Source organism: Coregonus clupeaformis, chromosome 19, assembly GCF_020615455.1.
Source record: "Coregonus clupeaformis isolate EN_2021a chromosome 19, ASM2061545v1, whole genome shotgun sequence".
In the NCBI taxonomy this organism is placed as follows: Eukaryota; Metazoa; Chordata; class Actinopteri; order Salmoniformes; family Salmonidae; genus Coregonus; species Coregonus clupeaformis.
In genome coordinates, this window is record NC_059210.1 from 7325714 (window position 1) to 7349246 (window position 23533).

Sequence of the window (23533 nt, forward strand, 5' to 3'; positions counted from 1 at the left end):
CCCTCCCTTGTCTTTGTTGTATTGGGTGATGTGATGATGGACATGGGAGCTAAACTGCGCCCTAGGGAGTGCCATTAATCCCACAGTTCCCCTTAGTTTGGTTCGAACGTCACTTGGGGTCCCGCTCACCACCATCTCTTTCCACATGCTGCACGTGGTGTCGGAGTGATCATATGGTTCGTCATGGACCGTTCTCCAGGTGGTTTTGGCCCTGTCCAGGTAGGCAGCTGGCTGTTCCCCAGGGCCGATGGTAAAAGAGGTCAGTGTTGCATGGTTTCGTTCGGTAGGATATGCCCTCCTCAGAACTTCCCACAACACAGTTCTATAGACTTCCGGTGGCGTCACACCTCCGCTCTTTTCCAGACCTGCCTCTCTTGTCAGTACCATCATGGTGGTGTGATCTGTGGCCCTGGCCAAGAGTGCCTTCATGTCTGCCAGAGCAAGCCTAAATCCAGATGTAAGGGTTTGAAGTTGCAACAGCCAAGCAGACGCTCCACCATGGAGGCTGGGCATCTGATCCATCAGGGCGGTCAGGTCAGCCATCTTCCAGGGTTGGTATTCTTCATGTTGTCGGTCTGCTGTTGGTCTAAGTGGCATTTGGGAGTTCAATCCCCTTTCCCTAAGTCTGGCAGATTTTCTGATGGGTTCATGCAAGTCAACAACTTCCCCCACCATCACCCCTTTCAAGGCCCAGGTCTTCCCCTTCTCTGCTTCTTCTATTATGGTTGTGTTATGCGACGCCTGTCCCTGACACGCATCCCACTCAGCCTCATAGGTTTTTTCTTCCTTCCTTTGTTCTCCTTCATCATCCTCACTTGGTTGGTCCTGGGTTGAGACCCCCCGTGAGCTTCTTAATGAGCCAGACCCTATCGACCCCCAAAGCTCATTGTCCCCTGCACCCCCTTCTGTCATGGATTGGGTACTTCCCCTTTCTCTTTCGACAAACCATTCTGAGAGTCTGGGTTTAGGCTGATTGGGTGCAGCTGCTTGTCTTAGGCCAGATGCTCCCCTTTCCTGTATAGATCTGATGGTTGGTTTTGAGTCATCATTACCAGGGACTCTGGGTTGGAACCCCCTCTTGTGGGACTGGGTTTGGGTTGGGTTCCGCCGGCCGGGTGTGGCTCCTCTCGTCCTTGTGGCTCGCTGTTGGCTCGGACTTCCACACAGTGAAGTACTCCTTGCCCTACGCTTAGTGCCATGTTCCCCTCTAGGTGTCCTCCTTGCACCACGAACACAGGCGCTTGTACCACTGCAGGACTTAGGAATGGGTTATAAGGGTTAGTTGGAGGAGTGGGTGTGTATGCGGGTGGTGTGCTCTTCCCTTCCTGATGCAGGGTCGGATACAGTGGTGCTGAGGGCGCTGGTATGTCACTCATGGACTGTGTCCCCACTATTGGTGTTGTCTCAGTTGTGGGTTCAATCACCACACCCATCATGTCTGGTTTCTTGTATGGGTGTGCTCGTCGTGTTTCCTCAATTGCCCACGTACCTATCCTTAGCTCAGCCTCTGCTCTCTCTCTGTGTTTAGTCCCTTCCTTCTTGAATAAGTGAGACTTATTCCTTTCCACTTCACTTTCTGTTCCTTCCTTCACTGCCTCCCCTAGCTCTTTCTCCATAGAGGTGAGTTGCCCCTTTGGACGGGGCACCCCCGCTAAAGTAACCTGCCTGTGTCCATTTGAGTTTCACTCCCTCCCACACTTTCTTTACTGTCTTATACTGTTCTTTCCCTCCCGCTCTATCCTGTATTTTTTGATCTAGATATTCATTAAATTTGAGTTTTGGGACGGTAGTGGTTGCCATGGTTATACAGTTTTTAGACTATCTTGGTGCACTTAGCCCGTCACTGGCCGAATCCAGCAATGTATTCTTGGCGCTGACTGAGACTTATCTCTGATGTCCCACCCTCGTACACAAAAAAATTTTCAATACTTTATTATTAGGAATTATTTTGCAAAAGGTATTATTGTTTTTCAATTATTCGAATTATTATATATTTTCCCAAAAGGTATCAGAATCGCCCTTTTGGAACAATATATTAACAAACTCAAGCGCTCCCAAAATAATTATCAATTTAATTTTAGGAATTATTAGCAAAAGTTATTATTGTTTTTTCAGGTATTCGAGTTATTATATATTTTCCCAAAAGGTATCAGAATCGCCCTTTTGGAAGAATATATTAGCAAACTCGAGCGCTCCTAAAATAATTATCAATTTAATTTTGGGAATTATTTTGCAAAAGTTATTATTGTTTTTCAGGTATTCGAGTTATTATATATTTTCCCCAAAAGGTATCAGGAATCGCCCTTTTGGAACAATATATTAACAAACTCGAGCGCTCCAAAATAATTATCAATTTAATTTTAGGAATTATGTAAATACCAACACCACAAGAGGGAAAAAGTACAAGTCAGCTTTTAGCGCAGCGGCTGCATAACAGGCAAAATAGGACCTCGGTGGTCCTCTTAAAAGTTATCAACTAGTTAGTCTCATGAAACGGCCAATCTTACACAACATTCAGGTTAACACTTTCAACATTTACATTTTGCATTTACATATCAACATCAACACACGAATTCAGTTTGAGTTCCTCACAGTACATCTAGTTGAGTGCCAAGTCAACCATTGCCCGACTATCTGAACTTGTATTTTTATTTTATTTTATTGATTCTCCTCAAGGAGACTCCCAGTCGTTTAAACCATTCAACTGGCGTCTAGTCGGGGAGAACCTTTTCTGGACTTGGATTCTCACGGAATTAACTCAACCCGACTATCTGAATCTTTTATCAAGTCACCAGATCCTTCTCTTGTGGATCAAATAAAAGGGTCAATTTCTTGTGAACCAAAACCTCTGTAATAGGCTCCTCACTAGAGAGCCACACTTCAACAGAAAATAAAAGTCGGTCCTTCTCTTGTGAACCACTGTAACTAGACTTCTTCTCTTAGAGTCACATTTCAACAGTAAAAACCTAAGATTTCAGATATCAACAGTAAAAATAAAAGGGTCCTTCTCTTGTGAACCAACTCCTCTGTAACTAGACTCCTCACCTAGAGAGTCACATTTCAACAGTAAAAACCTAAAGAATTCAGATATCTTTACATATATGCCTTTTGAGTCATAATAGATATGTTATAAATTTAACAGTAATCCATACTCACGCTCAGTACTACTGATCTTAATTTGGTTTATCCTACAATACAATATGCAGATTTTGTTTTAACAGGTTCTGCTTACCTTTGTATTGACGTCCGTTTAGATCAGTTTCCTGAGGCGAGCTGGATTCCCGGCTGCTCCTGCGAACAGGTCACCCGTCCTTTCTGATCCGTCTCTTACTTGTCTCCTGTCTCTATCAACTTTTATGGACCGAATTCAGAGTTAGAAAACCATCCTCTGCTACCAATTTTGTTGATGATCACAAGTTTACTGGAGAACGGAGACCAAGTAGAGACTTTCGGACAAGGTGGATAATTGTATAATATAAGGCAGTTTATTCAGAGGTAAAGATATCTGTAAATAGCGTGCACGGACCCGTTCGTCAATCTCGTAGGGAGATATCTGAGAGAGAGCCCCTAAACATTGTGTGCTGACATTTTATACAATAAAATGAAGTAGGTTGATTCTAGTAGTTCTGATCTTCTGATTGGTCCTGATGAGTTGGGCGAGGTCACCTCCAGGCTAGTGTCACTGTTGCATTGGCTCTGAGTCGGGTTCTCTGTCTTCAGATGTTCAGCCTAAGAGAAGGGGATTTTTGTGTGTGTGTGTGCGTGTGTGTGTTTAACAATGATGATGTGTGTGTGTGCGTGTGTGTGTTTAACAATGATGATGTGTGTGTGTGTGTGTGTGTGTGTATTGTGTGTGTGTGTGTGTATGTGTGTGTGTGTGTGTGTGTGTGTTGTGTGTGTATGTGTGTGTGTGTGTGTGTGTGTGTGTGTGTGTGTGGGGGTGTGTGTGTGTGTGTCCTCAGAGCAAGAACTCGTGAGTTGGAAGAACTGAGAGACCTATGGCGTGGGTGTTGTCCTTAGCCACCTGCTGATAAGGCTGACAAGATAGAAGTCTTTTGTGCATTGTATTGAATACAAAGGCCCAACACAAGATGGGTCATGCACAAGATTTTAGTCAGACCAAGCTATAACATTATATATTTACTACGACAGGTGTGAATATTTTCTGAAGGCACTGAATGTGAAAACAGCGCGTTTCTATGATCTGTGGTTTAAAAAAATATAAGAAGAAAGGTCCTAGAAAATGCTTCTTTGTAGCTAGCTTTCCATCTGATTGGTGAATTTTCACCCGAATATTCTAAAATCCGAATTTTCCCACCAGAGATGTTTCCATCAAATGGACATGTTGCAGATAAAAGGCTGTGCGTGACGACGTAGTGCACATAAAAACACCTTTTGCGGTTAAATTCCCATGTACAGAAAAAAAAATACAAGTTAAATGGGGTTTCCATCGCATTTTACACTCTACTGATGGGTTTGTCTCAAAATATGTTGCGTCAGCGAACACGCCCACGCTACCTGCATGCTGTTGGCTAGAGCGTACATATAGCCTACATGATGAGATTATTATGGACAAAAGCAAGATTCTTTTTTATTTGTCGAACGGCAGCCAAGCATCGATTATCATGTCACCAGAATAAGACCCTCTATATTGGAAAGGAGCATCAAGCTCATCACTTTGCACTTTCACCACCCTGTGAAGTTCATCATTTATTTCATCTGTAGCCTAATAAACTGCACGCTTTCCCGACGAGTCATAGTGGGTGGACCACACGTCATTACGTGACTCCAAGTTTACTTAGATATGATGGTTATTATATCAATATTTGCACATAAAAGCGTTTCCACCGACATTTCTCGCATAATTCATTTTGTCGATCCCACCTTGTCTAGTGTATTTGGGTTTTGTCAACATTTGAAAAGTTTCCATCAGGCCTGTCATGACATTTTTTATCCACATGTACAATACTCGCATAAAAAGTTTGTATATAAACCTGGTTACTGACATCCGTGTAGAATTTAAAAGTAAGAAAGTGATTTTCAAAAAACTGCAACGAGTTTCTAGTCAGAGGGAGGGTATTTTCTTGCTCCCCACGTCGCCGCGAATCTGTGTTTTGAAAATCACCTTTGATGTAGAAACTGGTATTGTGCTGGAGATAATGAAAATGAGGTTGAAAAGTGGAATTTCCCTTTAAGCGAGAAACGTACTGCCAGATCAGTGAGGGGATTCGATTAATGCCCTGGGTGAACCAGGTTAGTGTTAATTGAATTTGTTTTGGAACCGGGCTGCCTCCCGGGCGTGAGCCAGGTTCCGTTTTGGCCAACGGCGAAGTCTGCTCAAAACAAAAGTGACGTGGGTTCAGCACGTGGAGTAATAAGTAGGATTCTGTGTTTTTACATGCAATTGATTTTTTTGGGTGATCGCTTTGGATCAAATGCTTTATCTATCTTCCCAGTGAAAAGTAGTTTGAAAATGCAAACATATATTTAATGGAAAATATATGTATGTTTCTGAATAATGCATCATGCTTCCTTGTTGACAACATGACTGAGTCAGAACAGATTACTGTTCGATTTGAGAAGGTCACTCCTCCCTCACTTCTTTTTCCTGTTCACGTCACAGGCAATAGCCCGGTGCACCGCGGTTCAGCTTAATCAAACTCCCCTCAATAATACTCAGTTAACGTATTATATTCTCACGATTGAAGTCTCAAACCAAGCACTACTTTAAAAATGATTTTATTTATTAATACAGTGGTATACTTAGAAATGTGTTGCAAAGGGTGGAAAAAAAAGCATTGAACATAAATAAAAAATAAATAAAAGAAATGGCAGCCACACTGGAAAAAGAAAGAAGTAGTGTCAGATTGAAGCAGTGTTATCATCATATCAAAGAAAATAGTACAGATGTGCCATAATAAATTGTCTATTAGTACAAAAATACATTTCAATAGAACAGAGCTTCCTGTATCACAAACAGAGAGAAGGACCGCTCCTTAAAACCGCTCCCCTCAAGTACAGAGCTTTTTAAATGATTTAAACCGAGCACTTTCTCTATTTTTGTAAATAAGAATAAAAAGTTATTTGACTGTTAAAAATGCCTTTAAGTAGTAGTAGTGGTGTGTGTGTGTGTGTGTGTGTGTGTGTGTGTGTGTGTGTGTGTGTGTGTGTATGTATGTATGTATGTATGTATGTATGTATGTATGTATGTATGTGTATATATATATATATATGTTGGTAGAAAAATTGTATTTTATTACTGCTTAGGTCAGTTCCAAGGCTCAGGGTAGGTATAACCAGAATACAAACATAACCAATGAAATCATCACTTTCTCTCTTTTTTTTTTAAGAAACTTTTTTTTTTTTTTACCTCTTTCATACAAAATAACAAAGATGTACAAAAGTGAATTTAAAGCGAACCAAGGCCATATGCTAGCATTATATACAGCCACAATTTAAACGTTCTAGTGTTTTCGTTTGTAGGATTTCCTCTGAAACTTCAATATGCATAGCAGGAAAATAAAACAGCACCTCTTCATCAGCCTCAAATATTATTGTGCGCTAAATCCAAGTTCACTAATACAATGGGTTGAAAATGCAGATTTATTCAAATATTAATATATATATATTTTTTTTTACTTCTTCCATAATTGATAAATCACTAAAACTTAAAGATCTGATGTTTTTAAGTGAGTTTTTATCCTGAAAAAAAGTTCAGATGCAGATAAGGCATCACTGCTTGCAGTGTAAGATGGGACTTTTAATGTGTTTGAACTTAGTAGTAGCAATGCTTCTGGACCTGAGTCAAAGCACATGCATAGATCTCTAGACGGCTGCAGGAGTTTGTCAAATCAAGTCAGTTACATTTATTTATCTACGGTAAAACCATAGCTGCAAAAGATTCAGTAGTTCTTCTAAACATGGAGAGACCAACCAAAACGGGGGCATCCCATGCCAATATATTACCTTCAGTCTTCAGTATTACCTTCATACGGTATTGAGTGTTTTTTTAATATCTTCATAAACGATGCCTACAGTACCAATCTTCCTTCAGACATGCTCAGCTACAAAGTCCTCAGATATCCTTAAGAGCGAAACGCATGACCACAAACAACCTCACAAACAAAAAAGTTTTTGCATATACCAACTTTTCTGTTTGTGAGTGCATACAGTAAGTTGTACAATTTCCGTTGCAATATTCAATTAATAAAAAAATAAGGATAATATTATCTATAATGGTTTGTTTTTTTTGTTCCTCTTTCTTGCAACTTGCTCAAAATGTGGGCAAAAAAAATCAAAAAGAGATTATTATTCAGTCAGTCTGTGGCACTGGTCATGCATTCCAACAACAGTTCCATTTTTATAATATATTTTCGTTTTTTAAAAGTTTAGATTTTTTGCAAGCCTTTAGTTAAAGCACCAAAAAAAACAGGTGGGTGGGGAAAAAGAGCACAGCACTGGGATAGGATGCTACATTGAGACTCCTCCCACTTCACTGGGACACCTCCCACTTCACTGGGACTCCTCCTACTTCTTTTGGGGGCGGTCACCATAAACAACTTATCAATGTTCAATGTTCAAGAATCAAGTTTGTACTTCATCAAGTCAAGCAGTGCTGCCCCCTGCTGCCTGGGAGGGGGACAACAGGGTGAAGGGGTCACAGCAGCAGGAGGGAGGGGGGAGGGGAGGGGGGAGGGGGAGGGGGGGGGGGGGGAGGGGGAGCGTTTAGAGTCTGTGCCGTCCCCTTATCTAACACATTCAGTAACAGGCCAGCTGTCTCCCTCTGTTTAGAAGTGATCGATGAGCACAGACACACAGTTGGCTCCCACCAGGTAGTTGGGGTCACCTGGAAGAGACTTGTTCTGCCATGTCTTGGGGTCACCTGGAGGATTTAGAGAAACAAGAACAGTTATCGGTCGGTCGGGTCGGTCATTTGTCTTTCTTAGTGTGCGGTTCTTTACGTTGGTTTTGAAGGCCCGGTGTTACGTTAAGAGTGACCTACAGGCCGTAAATAACAGCATCTGCTGACGAGAACTTACACAAAATCATCAGTCATAGGATGTTGTTTGTGAGAAATGTATATTTAGATGCTGTACATAAACCATCGATAGCTTTTAATACTTCAGAACTACTTTTACTCAAAATATTGTCACATTTTAATACTGTGTACAAATTCAGCTTCTTACAAACGTCAAAGCCTTTAAAATGGATTAGCAATGTCAGGTGCAAAGAAATTATATATTTCATAATTCCTCACATTGTAACTACTGTCAGAAATAATGAAGTAGGTGAATACTGAATGTTGCAAAACCCCATAAAGAAAATGCAATGTTGTGACTAGAAAATGGAATGTTGTGACTAGAAAATGGAATGACTGGAACATGGGAACCAGGAGATGACCAATAGAACCAGTAGAAACCAGTAGATTAGATTATTTAAAAGATTGATCATGAACAAGCCAGATCTCTCCTTGACAGGGGTCAATTGCATTTCAATTCATACAATTCAGGAAGTGATTATTAAAAACAATTATAAAATACATTTAAGAGCTCTTCATTCTGTTTATTGAGAAATCAATGCATTTTTTAAAACATATATTATTGCCTTAGAATTTCCATTTACTTGACTGACCGAATCAAAATGGAGCTGTACCCTCCATCCAACTCTATGGTGACCCCTCCTGAATCACACCAACCAATCACACAAGCCCGACCCAACCCCCCAACCAATCACACAAGCCACCTGAAGCCCTGACCCAACTCCCAAAAGGACAGAGATAGAGGACAGCGTACCCGACGAGGAGTCGGAGGATTTTAGAGCAAAAGACCAACCATCAGGGGTCATAGACGCACAGTGAGGTAGGCGCAGCTCCACCGGCTTCAGGAACTTGAGGCCGTGAGGCCCACACATCACCAGAGGGCTGAGCAGGGTCTCTCCTGGATGGAATAAGACAGAGGCAAGACTGACATTCATATTCTGCTCTCCTTTCATATTTAAGATCTTGAGAAAGGAGGAAACTGTTGAAAGGGATGGAAGTTAAGAGGTGGACCAGGGGATTTGAACCCCTGTTTTCAGGGTTCTGAGTTGGCAGCAATACTACTAGAGAAATAAAAATATGATATACTATCCACTGGGCATAATGATTAAGAAAACATAATACAAAGGCAAGCGCTAGACGCACCTTTCTCCTTGTCCAGGGGGGGCAGAATGCTGTTGTCCCGGCAGACCTTGAAGTAGATCTCCTGTTCCACGCTGTCTGCGATGGCTCCCTGGGGGATGATGATGCTGACTCCCGTCTCGATGGAGCTCAGCACCCCGCCGTTACAGTTGAAGATCCCCCGGGCCGTGGCCACCACTGTGTGACCTTCATCCTCCTCGTCATCCTCCAGCGCACTGGGGCTAGAGAGGAGGGAGAGTTGTGACTGTTAGTTACTAGACCATCCGGTATAGACTAGAGCAGGGAAGGGGGGAGCGGGGGGTGAGACTAGAGGTGGAAGGGGGAGACTAGAGGGGGAGAGGTGGAAGGGAGGGAGTAGGGGGGAGACTAGGGGGGGAGAGGTGGAAGGGAGGGGAGTAGGGGGGGAGACTAGGGGGGGAGAGGTGGAAGGGAGGGGAGTAGGGGGTGAGACTAGGGGGGGAGAGGTGGAAGGGAGGGGAGTAGGGGATGAGACTAGGGGGGGAGAGGTGGAAGGGAGGGGAGTAGGGGAGACTAGGGGGAGAGGTGGAAGGGAGGGGATTAGGGGGTGAGACTAGGGGGAGAGGTGGAAGGGAGGGAGTAGGGGATGAGACTAGGGGGAGAGGTGGAAGGGAGGGGAGTAGGGGGGAGACTAGGGGGAGAGGGTGGAAGGGAGGGTAGGGGGTGAGACTAGGGGGGAGAGGTGGAAGGGAGGGAGTAGGGATGAGACTAGTGGGGAGAGGTGGAAGGGAGGGAGACTGGGGGAGAGGTGGAAGGAGGGAGTAGGGGGTGAGACTAGGGGGAGAGGTGGAAGGAGGGGAGTAGGGGGTGAGACTAGGGGGAGAGGTGGAAGGGGGAGTAGGGGGTGAGACTAGGGGGGAGAGGTGGAAGGGAGGGAGACTGGGGGAGAGAGGTGGAAGGGGGAGACTGGGGGAGAGGTGGAAGGGAGGGGAGTAGGGGGGAGACTAGGGGAGAGGTGGAAAGGGGGAGACTGGGGGGAGAGGTGGAAGGGAGGGGAGTAGGGGGGAGACTAGGGGGGGAGAGGTGGAAGGGGGGGAGTAGGGGGTGAGACTAGGGGGGAGAGGTGGAAGGGGGGGAGACTGGGGGGGAGAGGTGGAAGGGAGGGAGTAGGGGGAGACTAGAGGGGGAGAGGTGGAAGGGAGGAGTAGGGGGGAGACTAGGGGGAGAGGTGGAAGGGGGGGAGTAGGGGGTGAGACTAGGGGGGATAGGTGGAAGGGAGGGGAGTAGGGGGTGAGACTAGGGGGAGAGGTGGAAGGGAGGGAGTGGGGGGAGACTAGGGGGGAGAGGTGGAAGGGAGGGTAGGGGGTGAGACTAGGGGGAGAGGTGGAAGGGAGGGGAGTAGGGGGTGAGACTAGGGGGGAGAGGTGGAAGGGAGGGGAGTAGGGGTGAGACTAGGGGGAGAGGTGGAAGGGGGAGGGAGTAGGGGGTGAGACTAGGGGGAGAGGTGGAAGGAGGGGAGTAGGGGGTGAGACTAGGGGGAGAGGTGGAAGGGAGGGAGAGGGGATGAGACTAGGGGGAGAGGTGGAAGGGAGGGGAGTAGGGGGTGAGACTAGGGGGGAGAGGTGGAAGGGAGGGGAGTAGGGGGAGACTAGGGGGGAGAGGTGGAAGGGGAGGGAGTAGGGGAGACTAGGGGGAGAGGTGGAAGGGAGGGAGTAGGGGGTGAGACTAGGGGGGAGAGGTGGAAGGAGGGAGTAGGGGATGAGACTAGTGGGGGAGAGGTGGAAGGGAGGGGAGACTGGGGGGGAGAGGTGGAAGGGAGGGGAGTAGGGGGTGAGACTAGGGGGGAGAGGTGGAAGGGGGGAGACTAGGGGGGAGAGGTGGGAAGGGGGAGACTAGGGGGAGAGTGAGGGGAGGGGAGAGGGGTGAGACAGGGGGAGAGGTGGAAGGGGGAGTAGGGGGTGAGACTAGGGGGAGAGGTGGAAGGGGGAGTAGGGGTGAGACTAGGGGGAGAGGTGGAAGGGAGGAGACTGGGGGGAGAGGTGGAAGGGGGGAGACTAGGGGGGGAGAGGTGGAAGGGAGGGGGTAGGGGGTGAGACTAGGGGGGAGAGGAAGGGGGAGTAGGGGGTGAGACTAGGGGGAGAGGTGGAAGGGGAGACTGGGGGGAGAGGTGGAAGGAGGAGAGTAGGGGGGTGAGACTAGGGGAGAGGTAGGAGGAGTAGGGGGAGACTGGGGGGGAGAGGTGGAAGGGAGGAGAGTAGGGGGTGAGACTAGGGGGAGAGGTGGAAGGGGGGAGACTAGGGGGAGAGGTGGAAGGAGGGGAGAGGGGTGAGACTAGGGGGGGAGAGGTGGAAGGGGGAGACTGGGGAGAGGTGGAAGGAGGAGAGTAGGGGGTGAGACTAGGGGGGAGACTGGGGTGGAGAGGTGGAAGGGGGGAGTAGGGGGAGAGGTGGAAGGGGGGGGAGAGGGGAGTGGAAGGGGGAGTAGGGGGAGACTAGGGGGAGAGGTGGAAGGGGGGAGACTGGGGGAGAGGTGGAAGGAGGAGAGTAGGGGGGTGAGACTAGGGGGAGAGGTGGAAGGGGGGAGACTGGGGGGAGAGGTGGAAGGAGGAGAGTAGAGGGTGAGACTCAGGGGGAGAGGTGGAAGGGAGGAGAGTAGGGGGTGAGACTAGGGGGGAGAGGTAGAAGGGGGAGTAGGGGGGGAGAGGTGGAGGGGGAGTAGGGGGTGAGACAGGGGGAGAGGTGAGGGGGGAGTAGGGGAGAGGTGGAAGGGGGAGACTGGGGGAGAGGTGGAGGGGGGAGAGGGGGAGAGGTGGAAGGGGGGAGTAGGGGGTGAGACTAGGGGAGAGGTGGAAGGGGGGGAGACTGGGGGGGAGAGGTGGAAGGGAGAGGAGGGGAGCGGGGGGTGAGGCAGAAAAAGTGAGTTATACACAACAGCAGGCTACATAACGAGGTCCCTACATGAACCTACAAGGTCATAAATATGCTTTCTCAGGTGTATAATTATTCCATTGCTTGTGTATGACATAGTTCAAGACAGGTAATGAGTGTTGATACAGTACGTATTGTTTAGGTGTGAGGCAGAGAACCTCAGCACAGTAGTATTTGCAGCCATAGAGGTCACACTGAGAACTGTGCTGTTTATGCAGATGCTTCTATCCGACGCGACTGTGGCCCCAGCGGGAATCAAACCCACGATCCTTGGCGTCGCAAGCGCCATGCTCTACCGACGGAGCCATACAGGACCAGTTAGTAAATCTGGAATTATGGACATTGCCTGTATGATGCAGTTTATGATGCATGCACCTCCTCCCCCTTATCTAACAGGGTCTACTACCTGACCAGATTATTACCTCATCCCCCTTATCTAACAGGGTCTACTACCTGACCAGATTATTACCTCATCCCCTTTATCTAACAGGGTCTACTACCTGACCAGATTATTACCTCATCCCCCTTATCTAACAGGGTCTACTACTACCACCTGACCAGATTATTACCTCATCCCCCTTATCTAACAGGGTCTACTACCTGACCAGATTATTACCTCATCCCCCTTATCTAACAGGGTCTACTACCTGACCAGATTATTACCTCCTCCCCTTTATCTAACAGGGTCTACTACCTGACCAGATTATTACCTCCTCCCCTTTATCTAACAGGGTCTACTACCTGACCAGATTATTACCTCATCCCCCTTATCTAACAGGGTCTACTACCTGACCAGATTATTACCTCATCCCCTTTATCTAACAGGGTCTACTACCTGACCAGATTATTACCTCATCCCCCTTATCTAACAGGGTCTACTACCTGACCAGATTATTACCTCATCCCCCTTATCTAACAGGGTCTACTACCTGACCAGATTATTACCTCATCCCCCTTATCTAACAGGGTCTACTACCTGACCAGATTATTACCTCATCCCCCTTATCTAACAGGGTCTACTACCTGACCAGATTATTACCTCATCCCCCTTATCTAACAGGGTCTACTACCTGACCAGATTATTACCTCATCCCCCTTATCTAACAGGGTCTACTACCTGACCAGATTATTACCTCATCCCCCTTATCTAACAGGGTCTACTACCTGACCAGATTATTACCTCCTCCCCCTTATCTAACAGGGTCTACTACCTGACCAGATTATTACCTCATCCCCCTAATCTAACAGGGTCTACTATTACCTGACCAGATTATTACCTCATCCCCCTTATCTAACAGGGTCTACTACTGCCTGACCAGATTATTACCTCATCCCCCTAATCTAACAGGGTCTACTACTGTCTGACCAGATTATTACCTCATCCCCCTAATCTAACAGGGTCTACTACTACCTGACCAGATTATTACCTCATCCCCCTTATCTAACAGGGTCTACTACTGCCTGACCAGATTATTACCTCATCCCCCTTATCTAACAGGGTCTACTACTACCTGACCAGATTATTACCCTCATCCCCCCTTATCTAACAGGGTCTACTACTGCCTGACCAGATTATTACCTCATCCCCCTTATCTAACAGGGTCTACTACTGCCTGACCAGATTATTACCTCATCCCCCCTTATCTAACAGGGTCTACTACCTGACCAGATTATTACCTCATCCCCTTATCTAACAGGGTCTACTACTACCTGACCAGATTATTACCTCATCCCCCTATCTAACAGGGGTCTACTACTGCCTGACCAGATTATTACCTCATCCCCACTTATCTAACAGGGTCTACTACCTGACCAGATTATTACCTCATCCCCCTTATCTAACAGGGTCACTACTACCTGACCAGATTATTACCTCCTCCCCCTTATCTAACAGGGTCTACTACCTGACCAGATTATTACCTCCTCCCCTTTATCTAACAGGGTCTACTACCTGACCAGATTATTACCTCATCCCCCTAATCTAACAGGGTCTACTACTACTGACCAGATTATTACCCTCATCCCCCCTTATCTAACAGGGTCTACTACCTGACCAGATTATTACCCTCATCCCCCTTATCTAACAGGGTCTACTACCTGACCAGATTATTACCTCATCCCCCTTATCTAACAGGGTCTACTACTGCCTGACCAGATTATTACCTCATCCCCCTTATCTAACAGGGTCTACTACCTGACCAGATTATTACCTCCTCCCCTTTATCTAACAGGGTCTACTACCTGACCAGATTATTACCTCCTCCCCTTTATCTAACAGGGTCTACTACCTGACCAGATTATTACCTCATCCCCCTTATCTAACAGGGTCTACTACTACCACCTGACCAGATTATTACCTCATCCCCCTTATCTAACAGGGTCTACTACCTGACCAGATTATTACCTCATCCCCCTTATCTAACAGGGTCTACTACCTGACCAGATTATTACCTCCTCCCCTTTATCTAACAGGGTCTACTACCTGACCAGATTATTACCTCCTCCCCTTTATCTAACAGGGTCTACTACCTGACCAGATTATTACCTCATCCCCCTTATCTAACAGGGTCTACTACTACCACCTGACCAGATTATTACCTCATCCCCCTTATCTAACAGGGTCTACTACCTGACCAGATTATTACCTCATCCCCCTTATCTAACAGGGTCTACTACCTGACCAGATTATTACCTCATCCCCCTTATCTAACAGGGTCTACTACTACCTGACCAGATTATTACCTCATCCCTTTATCTAACAGGGTCTACTACTACCTGACCAGATTATTACCTCATCCCCTTATCTAACAGGGTCTACTACCGACCAGATTATTACCTCATCCCCCTTATCTAACAGGGTCTACTACCTGACCAGATTATTACCTCCTCCCCTTTATCTAACAGGGTCTGCTACCTGACCAGATTATTACCTCCTCCCCTTTATCTAACAGGGTCTACACCTGACCAGATTATTACCTCATCCCCCTTATCTAACAGGGTCTACTACTACCACCTGACCAGATTATTACCTCATCCCCCTTATCTAACAGGGTCTACTACCTGACCAGATTATTACCTCATCCCCCTTATCTAACAGGGTCTACTACCTGACCAGATTATTACCTCATCCCCCTTATCTAACAGGGTCTACTACTACCTGACCAGATTATTACCTCATCCCCTTTATCTAACAGGGTCTACTACTACCTGACCAGATTATTACCTCATCCCCCTTATCTAACAGGGTCTACTACCTGACCAGATTATTACCTCATCCCCCTTATCTAACAGGGTCTACTACCTGACCAGATTATTACCTCATCCCCCCTTATCTAACAGGGTCTACTACCTGACCAGATTATTACCTCATCCCCCTTATCTAACAGGGTCTACTACCTGACCAGATTATTACCTCATCCCCCTTATCTAACAGGGTATACTACTACTACCTGACCAGATTATTACCTCATCCCCCTTATCTAACAGGGTCTACTACCTGACCAGATTATTACCTCATCCCCTTATCTAACAGGGTCTACTACCTGACCAGATTATTACCTCATCCCCCTTATCTAACAGGGTCTACTACTACTACCTGACCAGAATATTACCTCATCCCCCTAATCTAACAGGGTCTACTACCTGACCAGATTATTACCTCATCCCCCTTATCTGACAGGGTCTACTACCTGACCAGATTATTACCTCATCCCCCTTATCTAACAGGGTCTACTACCTGACCAGATTATTACCTCCTCCCCTTATCTAACAGGGTCTACTACCTGACCAGATTATTACCTCATCCCCCTTATCTAACAGGGTCTACTACCTGACCAGATTATTACCTCATCCCCCTTATCTAACAGGGTCTACTATTACTACCTGACCAGATTATTACCTCATCCCCCCTTATCTAACAGGGTCTACTATTACTACCTGACCAGATTATTACCTCATCCCCCCTTATCTAACAGGGTCTACTACCTGACCAGATTATTACCTCATCCCCCTTATCTAACAGGGTCTACTATTACTACCTGACCAGATTATTACCTCATCCCCCTTATCTAACAGGGTCTACTATTACTACCTGACCAGATTATTACCTCATCCCCCTTATCTAACAGGGTCTACTATTACTACCTGACCAGATTATTACCTCATCCCCCTTATCTAACAGGGTCTACTACCTGACCAGATTATTACCTCATCCCCCTTATCTAACAGGGTCTACTATTACTACCTGACCAGATTATTACCTCATCCCCTTTATCTAACAGGGTCTACTACTACTACCTGACCAGATTGTTACCTCATCCCCCTTATCTAACAGGGTCTACTACCTGACCAGATTATTACCTCATCCCCCTTATCTAACAGGGTCTACTACCTGACCAGATTATTACCTCATCCCCCTTATCTAACAGGGTCTACTACCTGACCAGATTATTACCTCATCCCCCTTATCTAACAGGGTCTACTACCTGACCAGATTATGACCTCCTCCCCTTATCTAACAGGGTCTACTACTACCACCTGACCAGATTATTACATCATCCCCCTTATCTAACAGGGTCTACCACCTGACCAGATTATGACCTCCTCCCCCTTATCTAACAGGGTCTACTATTACTACCTGACCAGATTATTACCCTCATCCCCCTTATCTAACAGGGTCTACTATTACTACCTGACCAGATTATAACCTCATCCCCCTTATCTAACAGGGTCTACTACCTGACCAGATTATTACCTCATCCTCCTTATCTAACAGGGTCTACTATTACTACCTGACCAGATTATTACCTCATCCCCCTTATCTAACAGGGTCTACTACCTGACCAGATTATTACCTCATCCCCCTCATCTAACAGGGTCTACTACTACTACCTGACCAGATTATTACCTCATCCCCCTAATCTAACAGGGTCTACTACCTGACCAGATTATTACCTCATCCCCCCTTATCTAACAGGGTCTACTACCTGACCAGATTATTACCTCATCCCCCTTATCTAACAGGGTCTACTATTACTACCTGACCAGATTATTACCTCATCCCCCTTATCTAACAGGGTCTACTACCTGACCATATTATTACCTCATCCCCCTTATCTAACAGGGTCTACTACTACTACCCTGACCAGATTATTACCTCATCCCCTTATCTAACAGGTTCTACTACCTGACCAGATTATTACCTCATCCCCCTTATCTAACAGGGTCTACTACTACCTGACCAGATTATTACCTCATCCCCCTAATCTAACAGGGTCTACTATTACTACCTGACCAGATTATTACATCATCCCCCTTATCCTAACAGGGTCTACTACTACCTGACCAGATTATTACCTCATCCCCCTTATCTAACAGGGTCTACTATTACTACCTGACCAGATTATTACCTCATCCCCCTTATCTAACAGGGTCTACTACCTGACCAGATTATTACCTCATCCCCCTTATCTAACAGGGTCTACTACTACCTGACCATATTATTACCTCATCCCCCTTATCTAACAGGGTCTACTACCTGACCAGATTATTACCTCATCCCCCTAATCTAACAGGGTCTACTACTACCACCTGACCAGATTATTACCTCATCCCCTTATCTAACAGGGTCTACTACCTGATCAGATTATTACCTCATCCCCTTTATCTAACAGGGTCTACTACCTGACCAGATTATTACCTCATCCCCTTATCTAACAGGGTCTACTACTTGACCAGATTATTACCTCATCCCCCCTTATCTAACAGGGTCTACTACTACTACTACTACCTGACCAGATTATTACCTCACCCCCTAATCTAACAGGGTCTACTACTACTACCTGACCAGATTATTACCTCATCCCCCTTATCTAACAGGGTCTACTATTACTACCTGACCAGATTATTACCTCATCCCCCTTATCTAACAGGGTCTACTATTACTACCTGACCAGATTATTACCTCATCCCCCTTATCTAACAGGGTCTACTACTACTACCTGACCAGATTATTACATCATCCCCTTATCTAACAGGGTCTACTACCTGACCAGATTATTACCTCATCCCCCTAATCTAACAGGGTCTACTACCTGACCAGATTATTACCTCATCCCCCTTATCTAACAGGGTCTACTATTACTACCTGACCAGATTATTACCTCATCCCCCTTATCTAACAGGGTCTACTACCTGACCAGATTATTACCTCATCCCCCTTATCTAACAGGGTCTACTACCTGACCAGATTATTACCTCATCCCCTTATCTAACAGGGTCTACTACCTGACCAGATTATTACCTCATCCCCCCTAATCTAACAGGGTCTACTACTACTACCTGACCAGATTATTACCTCATCCCCCTTATCTAACAGGGTCTACTATTACTACCTGACCAGATTATTACCTCATCCCCCTTATCTAACAGGGTCTACTACCTGACCAGATTATTACCTCATCCCCCTTATCTAACAGGGTCTACTACCTGACCAGATTATTACCTCATCCCCCTTATCTAACAGGGTCTACTACCTGACCAGATTATTACCTCATCCCCCCTAATCTAACAGGGTCTACTACCTGACCAGATTATTATCTAAGAGGTATGGCCTTGGGCACAGTGTTGCCTGTATGATGCTGTGTATGTTCAAGTGATGTAATAAGTATGATTACTGTATGTACCGTTTGTGGGTGTAGGGAGGCTGGGCTAGAGGCAGAACAAGTCAGACAACAGCTCAAGGTAGACAGTAGGGTCTGGATAGAGGTATCTGCTAAATTACTATACAGAAACAACCTTGCCAAACAAACACCTAGCCATTTTGTCAAGATGTTCGGATCTCTTAGTTAACAGTTGCCCGACCAGGGTTTGAGTCCTGTTCAATGTTACACCCCCCCAACCCCCCTGCAACAGTATATCCTTACCTGACAGGTATGGCCTTGGACACAGCATTGTTGACTAGGTTGTTGTGCTGCTGGTACCTGGGCCCCCTGTTGTCCATGGTGCGTGTGAACGTGTCCAGCCCACTGTCGTGGTCCAGGGGCGGAGGGGACAGCGGTGGCTTGGTACTGCTGTTGTTGTTGTTGACGACCACGCTGGGTTTGGGGATGCTGCTACTGATCAGGAGGTCTGTCTTCCCACTGTCGTTGGGGAGGAGGTTGTGGTTGAACTTGGGGCTCTCAAACTTCCTCTCAAAGGGCCGGGCCGAGGAGGTGTAAGGCTTGGGGACGTAGCGGTTGTAGCTTTGTGGGGTGGGGGTGGTTCCAGGGGTTTTGGGGGGTGCGTCAGTGCCGTTGACCCCCACTGGGGACCTCTGGGCCAGGTAGGGCTGGGAAGGGGGGCCCTGGAGGACAGGGGGGCGGAGACCAGAGAGGTCAGGTTTTGGAGAGGAGCTGAGGAGCTGGTCGGGGTGTGAGGTCACTGGGGAGAGAGGGAAAAGGACGTGAGCACCTACATACAGCCAGCGGTTTACTAAACTATTACACTTAAAGAAGACGTCAACATAATTCTAAGTACTTTTCGCACTGCTCTTTGTTTTATCAAACGTAACACTATCTTTGAAGGGAGGTGGCTCCACTAATATTAGATAATACTAAGTGTTACATTAAGGGTGGAGACTAACTGCCTCGCTATTGAGATCCCCTGAGACATGTGGCTGTCTGTTCTTACCTTCGTTGGTGATGAGTTTGGGCAGGCTGTTGGGCGGTACTGGCAGGGCCGGGGGTCCGTACTGAGACACAGGGCTGATCTGGGGGGAGGGGTCGACCTCTTCTCCACCGGACTCACCTTCTCCACAGACTCCGCCCTGAAGCGCAGACACAACACAGGGTGTGTTTAAGATCAACTACGTCACAGTCGATTTTGGGCAGAATCACTTAATCTACAAATCAATGTCACCTTGAATCCCCAATAACTCATTATGTGTTCAAGATTAGCAGTTCTGACTTAGGACTTGATCCTCTCAAACGCGGTCAGCCTGACTTATTGATTGAACCTATCCTCTCAGATCTACAGTACACGTGCCTTGGGGCTAGGTGTTGATTTGGGTAGGATTGTGGGGGGTAAAGCCAGCTGGGCCTGCTGGAAAGGAAATGGTTCTAGGGGTTATGGGTAGTGTAGTTTACCAGGTGTAGGGGTTATGGGTAGTGTAGTTTACCTGTTGTAGGGGTTATGGGTAGTGTAGTGTACCTGTTGTAGGGGTTCTGGGTAGTGTAGTTTACCTGTTGTAGGGGTTATGGGTAGTGTAGTGTACCTGTTGTAGGGGTTCTGGGTAGTGTAGTGTACCTGTTGTAGGGGTTCTGGGTAGTGTAGTGTACCTGTTGTAGGGGTTCTGGGTAGTGTAGTGTACCTGTTGTAGGGGTTCTGGGTAGTGTAGTGTACATGTTGTAGGGGTTCTGGGTAGTGTAGTGTACCTGTTGTAGGGGTTCTGGGTAGCGAGCGCATCACCTCCTAGTGTCGTCGTTTTTTTCCGGTATCGTCTACCGCCCAGCCATCATGTCGTCCAGAACATTTTTCGTAGGAGGAAACTGGAAGATGAACGGTGACAAGAAGAGCCTGGGCGACCTTATAACGACCCTGAACACTGCGAGCCTCAACGATGAAACCAAGGTGGTGTGTGGTGCTCCCACCGTCTACCTTGACTTTGCCCGCTCTAACCTGGATGCAAGGATCGGCGTGGCCGCACAGAACTGCTACAAAGTCGCCAAGGGGGCCTTCACTGGCGAGATCAGCCCTGTGATGATCAAGGACTGTGGCGTGGAGTGGGTGATTCTGGGCCACTCGGAGAGGCGCCACGTGTTCGGGGAGAGCGACGAGCTGATTGGTCAGAAGGTGGCCCATGCCCTGGAGAGTGGCCTGGGGGTGATCGCCTGCATCGGAGAGAAGCTGGAGAAGAGAGAGGCTGGAACCACAGAGGAGGTGGTGTACACCCAGACCCAGGTCATCGCAGACAACGTGAAGGACTGGAGTAAAGTGGTGCTGGCTTACGAGCCTGTGTGGGCCATCGGTACTGGCAAGACGGCCTCACCCGAACAGGCCCAGGAGGTGCATGAGAAGCTGAGGGAGTGGATGAGGGCCAACGTCTCTGAGGCCGTGGCTGACTCCGTCCGCATTATCTACGGAGGCTCCGTGACGGGGGCCAACTGCAAAGAGCTGGGCTCCCAAAACGATGTGGACGGCTTCCTGGTGGGTGGAGCCTCCCTCAAGCCCGAGTTTGTTGACATCATCAACGCGCGTGCCTAGAGCGCACAAGAGCAATCTAACCTGCTGCTAGTAGTGTCCTGTGACTGCCTCTCTTCCCAGAGTGTCTGTGTGACAATGGCTTTACCTGTGTTTGTGTCAACAAGGGACTATTTGACTCATTTTGTACTGCACTGTAGTTTAGGGACCCGCCACAGTAAAAGTCCCACATTGATAAGACATGTCAGTCCAGATTATTTCTCCATTGGTTGATGCAGATGGTATTCTGTGTGTTGAGGATGGGACTTTTATTATGGAACGTCTCTTTGGATGGCGGTTCCTAACAACTACTATATCAACTATATACAGTGGGGGAAAAAAGTATTTAGTCAGCCACCAATTGTGCAAGTTCTCCCACTTAAAAAGATGAGAGAGGCCTGTAATTTTCATCATAGGTACACGTCAACTATGACAGACAAAATGAGAATTCTTTTTCCAGAAAGTCACATTGTAGGATTTTTTATGAATTTATTTGCAAATTATGGTGGAAAATAAGTATTTGGTCAATAACAAAAGTTTCTCAATACTTTGTTATATACCCTTTGTTGGCAATGACACAGGTCAAACGTTTTCTGTAAGTCTTCACAAGGTTTTCACACACTGTTGCTGGTATTTTGTCCCATTCCTCCATGCAGATCTCCTCTAGAGCAGTGATGTTTTGGGGGCTGTCGCTGGGCAACACGGACTTTCAACTCCCTCCAAAGATTTTCTATGGGGTTGAGATCTGGAGACTGGCTAGGCCACTCCAGGACCTTGGAAATGCTTCTACGAAGTCATCCTTCGTTGCCCGGGCAGTGTGTTTGGGATCATTGTCATGCTGAAAGACCCAGCCACGTTTCATCTTCAATGCCCTTGCTGATGGAAGGAGGTTTTCACTCAAAATCTCACTGAAACATGGCCCCATTCATTCTTTTCCTTTACACGGATCAGTCGTCCTGGTCCCTTTGCAGAAAAACAGCCCCAAAGCATGATGTTTCCACCCCCATGCTTCATAGTAGGTATGGTGTTCTTTGGATGCAACTCAGCATTCTTTGTCCTCCAAACACGACGAGTTGAGTTTTTACCAAAAAGTTCTATTTTTGGTTTCATCTGACCATATGACATTCTCCCCAATCCTCTTCTGGATCATCCAAATGCACTCTAGCAAACTTCAGACGGGCCTGGACATGTACTGGCTTAAGCAGGGGACACGTCTGGCACTGCAGGATTTGAGTCCCTGGCGGCGTAGTGTGTTACTGATGGTAGGCTTTGTTACTTTGGTCCCAGCTCTCTGCAGGTCATTCACTAGGTCCCCCCGTGTGGTTCTGGGATTTTTGCTCACCGTTCTTGTGATCATTTTGACCCCACGGGGTGAGATCTTGCGTGGAACCCCCAGATCGAGGGGAGATTATCAGTGGTCTTGTATGTCTTCCATTTCCTAATAATTGCTCCCACAGTTGATTTCTTCAAACCAAGCTGCTTACCTATTGCAGATTCAGTCTTCCAGCCTGGTGCAGGTCTACAATTTTGTTTCTGGTGTCCTTTGACAGCTCTTTGGTGTTGGCCATAGTGGAGTTTGGAGTGTGACTGTTTGAGGTTGTGGACAGGTGGCTTTTATACTGATAACAAGTTCAAACAGGTGCCATTAATACAGGTAACGCAGTGGAGGACAGAGGAGCCTCTTAAAGAAGAAGTTACAGGTCTGTGAGAGCCAGAAATCTTGCTTGTTTGTAGGTGACCAAATACTTATTTTCCACCATAATTTGCAAATAAATTCATTAAAATCCTACAATGTGATTTTCTGGAAAAGAAATTCTCAATTTGTCTGTCATAGTTGACGTGTACCTATGATGAAAATTACAGGCCTTTCTCATCTTTTTAAGTGGGAGAACTTGCACAATTGGTGGCTGACTAAATACTTTTTTTCCCCACTGTATAATCTAAAATGTACATTTCTGATATATTAATAAGCACTGCACTTAGTGATGTTCCATATAGAATATGTGCTCACTCATTACTGTAAGGGGACCAGTACTTTGTGTATCGCTAGTGACTACAAGTTCCATTGACACTAGAAGCAGTCTCTTCTGCAGTCACACGCTTGGTTTAGTCCCTCTTTTCTCTTGCATCAGACATTGCATCAACGGAAGCCACAAGTCTCTCCAGTTACTGCATGACTCTAGCAGAAATATGGCTCCTTCCATCCACCCAAAGAAGTCTGGATAATACTTTTCAAAATGATTGAAAAAGAAAA

General features: G+C 46.6%; 2 protein-coding genes across 2 annotated transcripts; one reads left to right on the forward strand and one right to left on the reverse strand.

Annotated features, from left to right (window-relative positions):
• Positions 1-7728: 7728 nt before the first annotated feature.
• LOC121531267 (tight junction protein ZO-1-like) lies at positions 7729-19765 on the reverse strand. Its single transcript, XM_045205138.1, has 5 exons — positions 19732-19765; positions 18987-19482; positions 9182-9399; positions 8793-8936; positions 7729-7882 (listed from the first exon to the last, which is right to left on the reverse strand). Exons 2-5 carry the CDS (start codon positions 19061-19063, stop codon positions 7788-7790), a joined length of 534 nt encoding a protein of 177 aa, XP_045061073.1. The 5' UTR covers positions 19064-19482; positions 19732-19765; the 3' UTR covers positions 7729-7787.
• A 782-nt stretch (positions 19766-20547) lies between these two features.
• LOC123481382 (triosephosphate isomerase A-like) lies at positions 20548-21499 on the forward strand. The gene has a single exon (XM_045205140.1). The coding sequence runs from the start codon at positions 20557-20559 to the stop codon at positions 21301-21303; it is 747 nt and encodes a 248-aa protein (XP_045061075.1). The 5' UTR covers positions 20548-20556; the 3' UTR covers positions 21304-21499.
• Positions 21500-23533: the final 2034 nt, after the last annotated feature.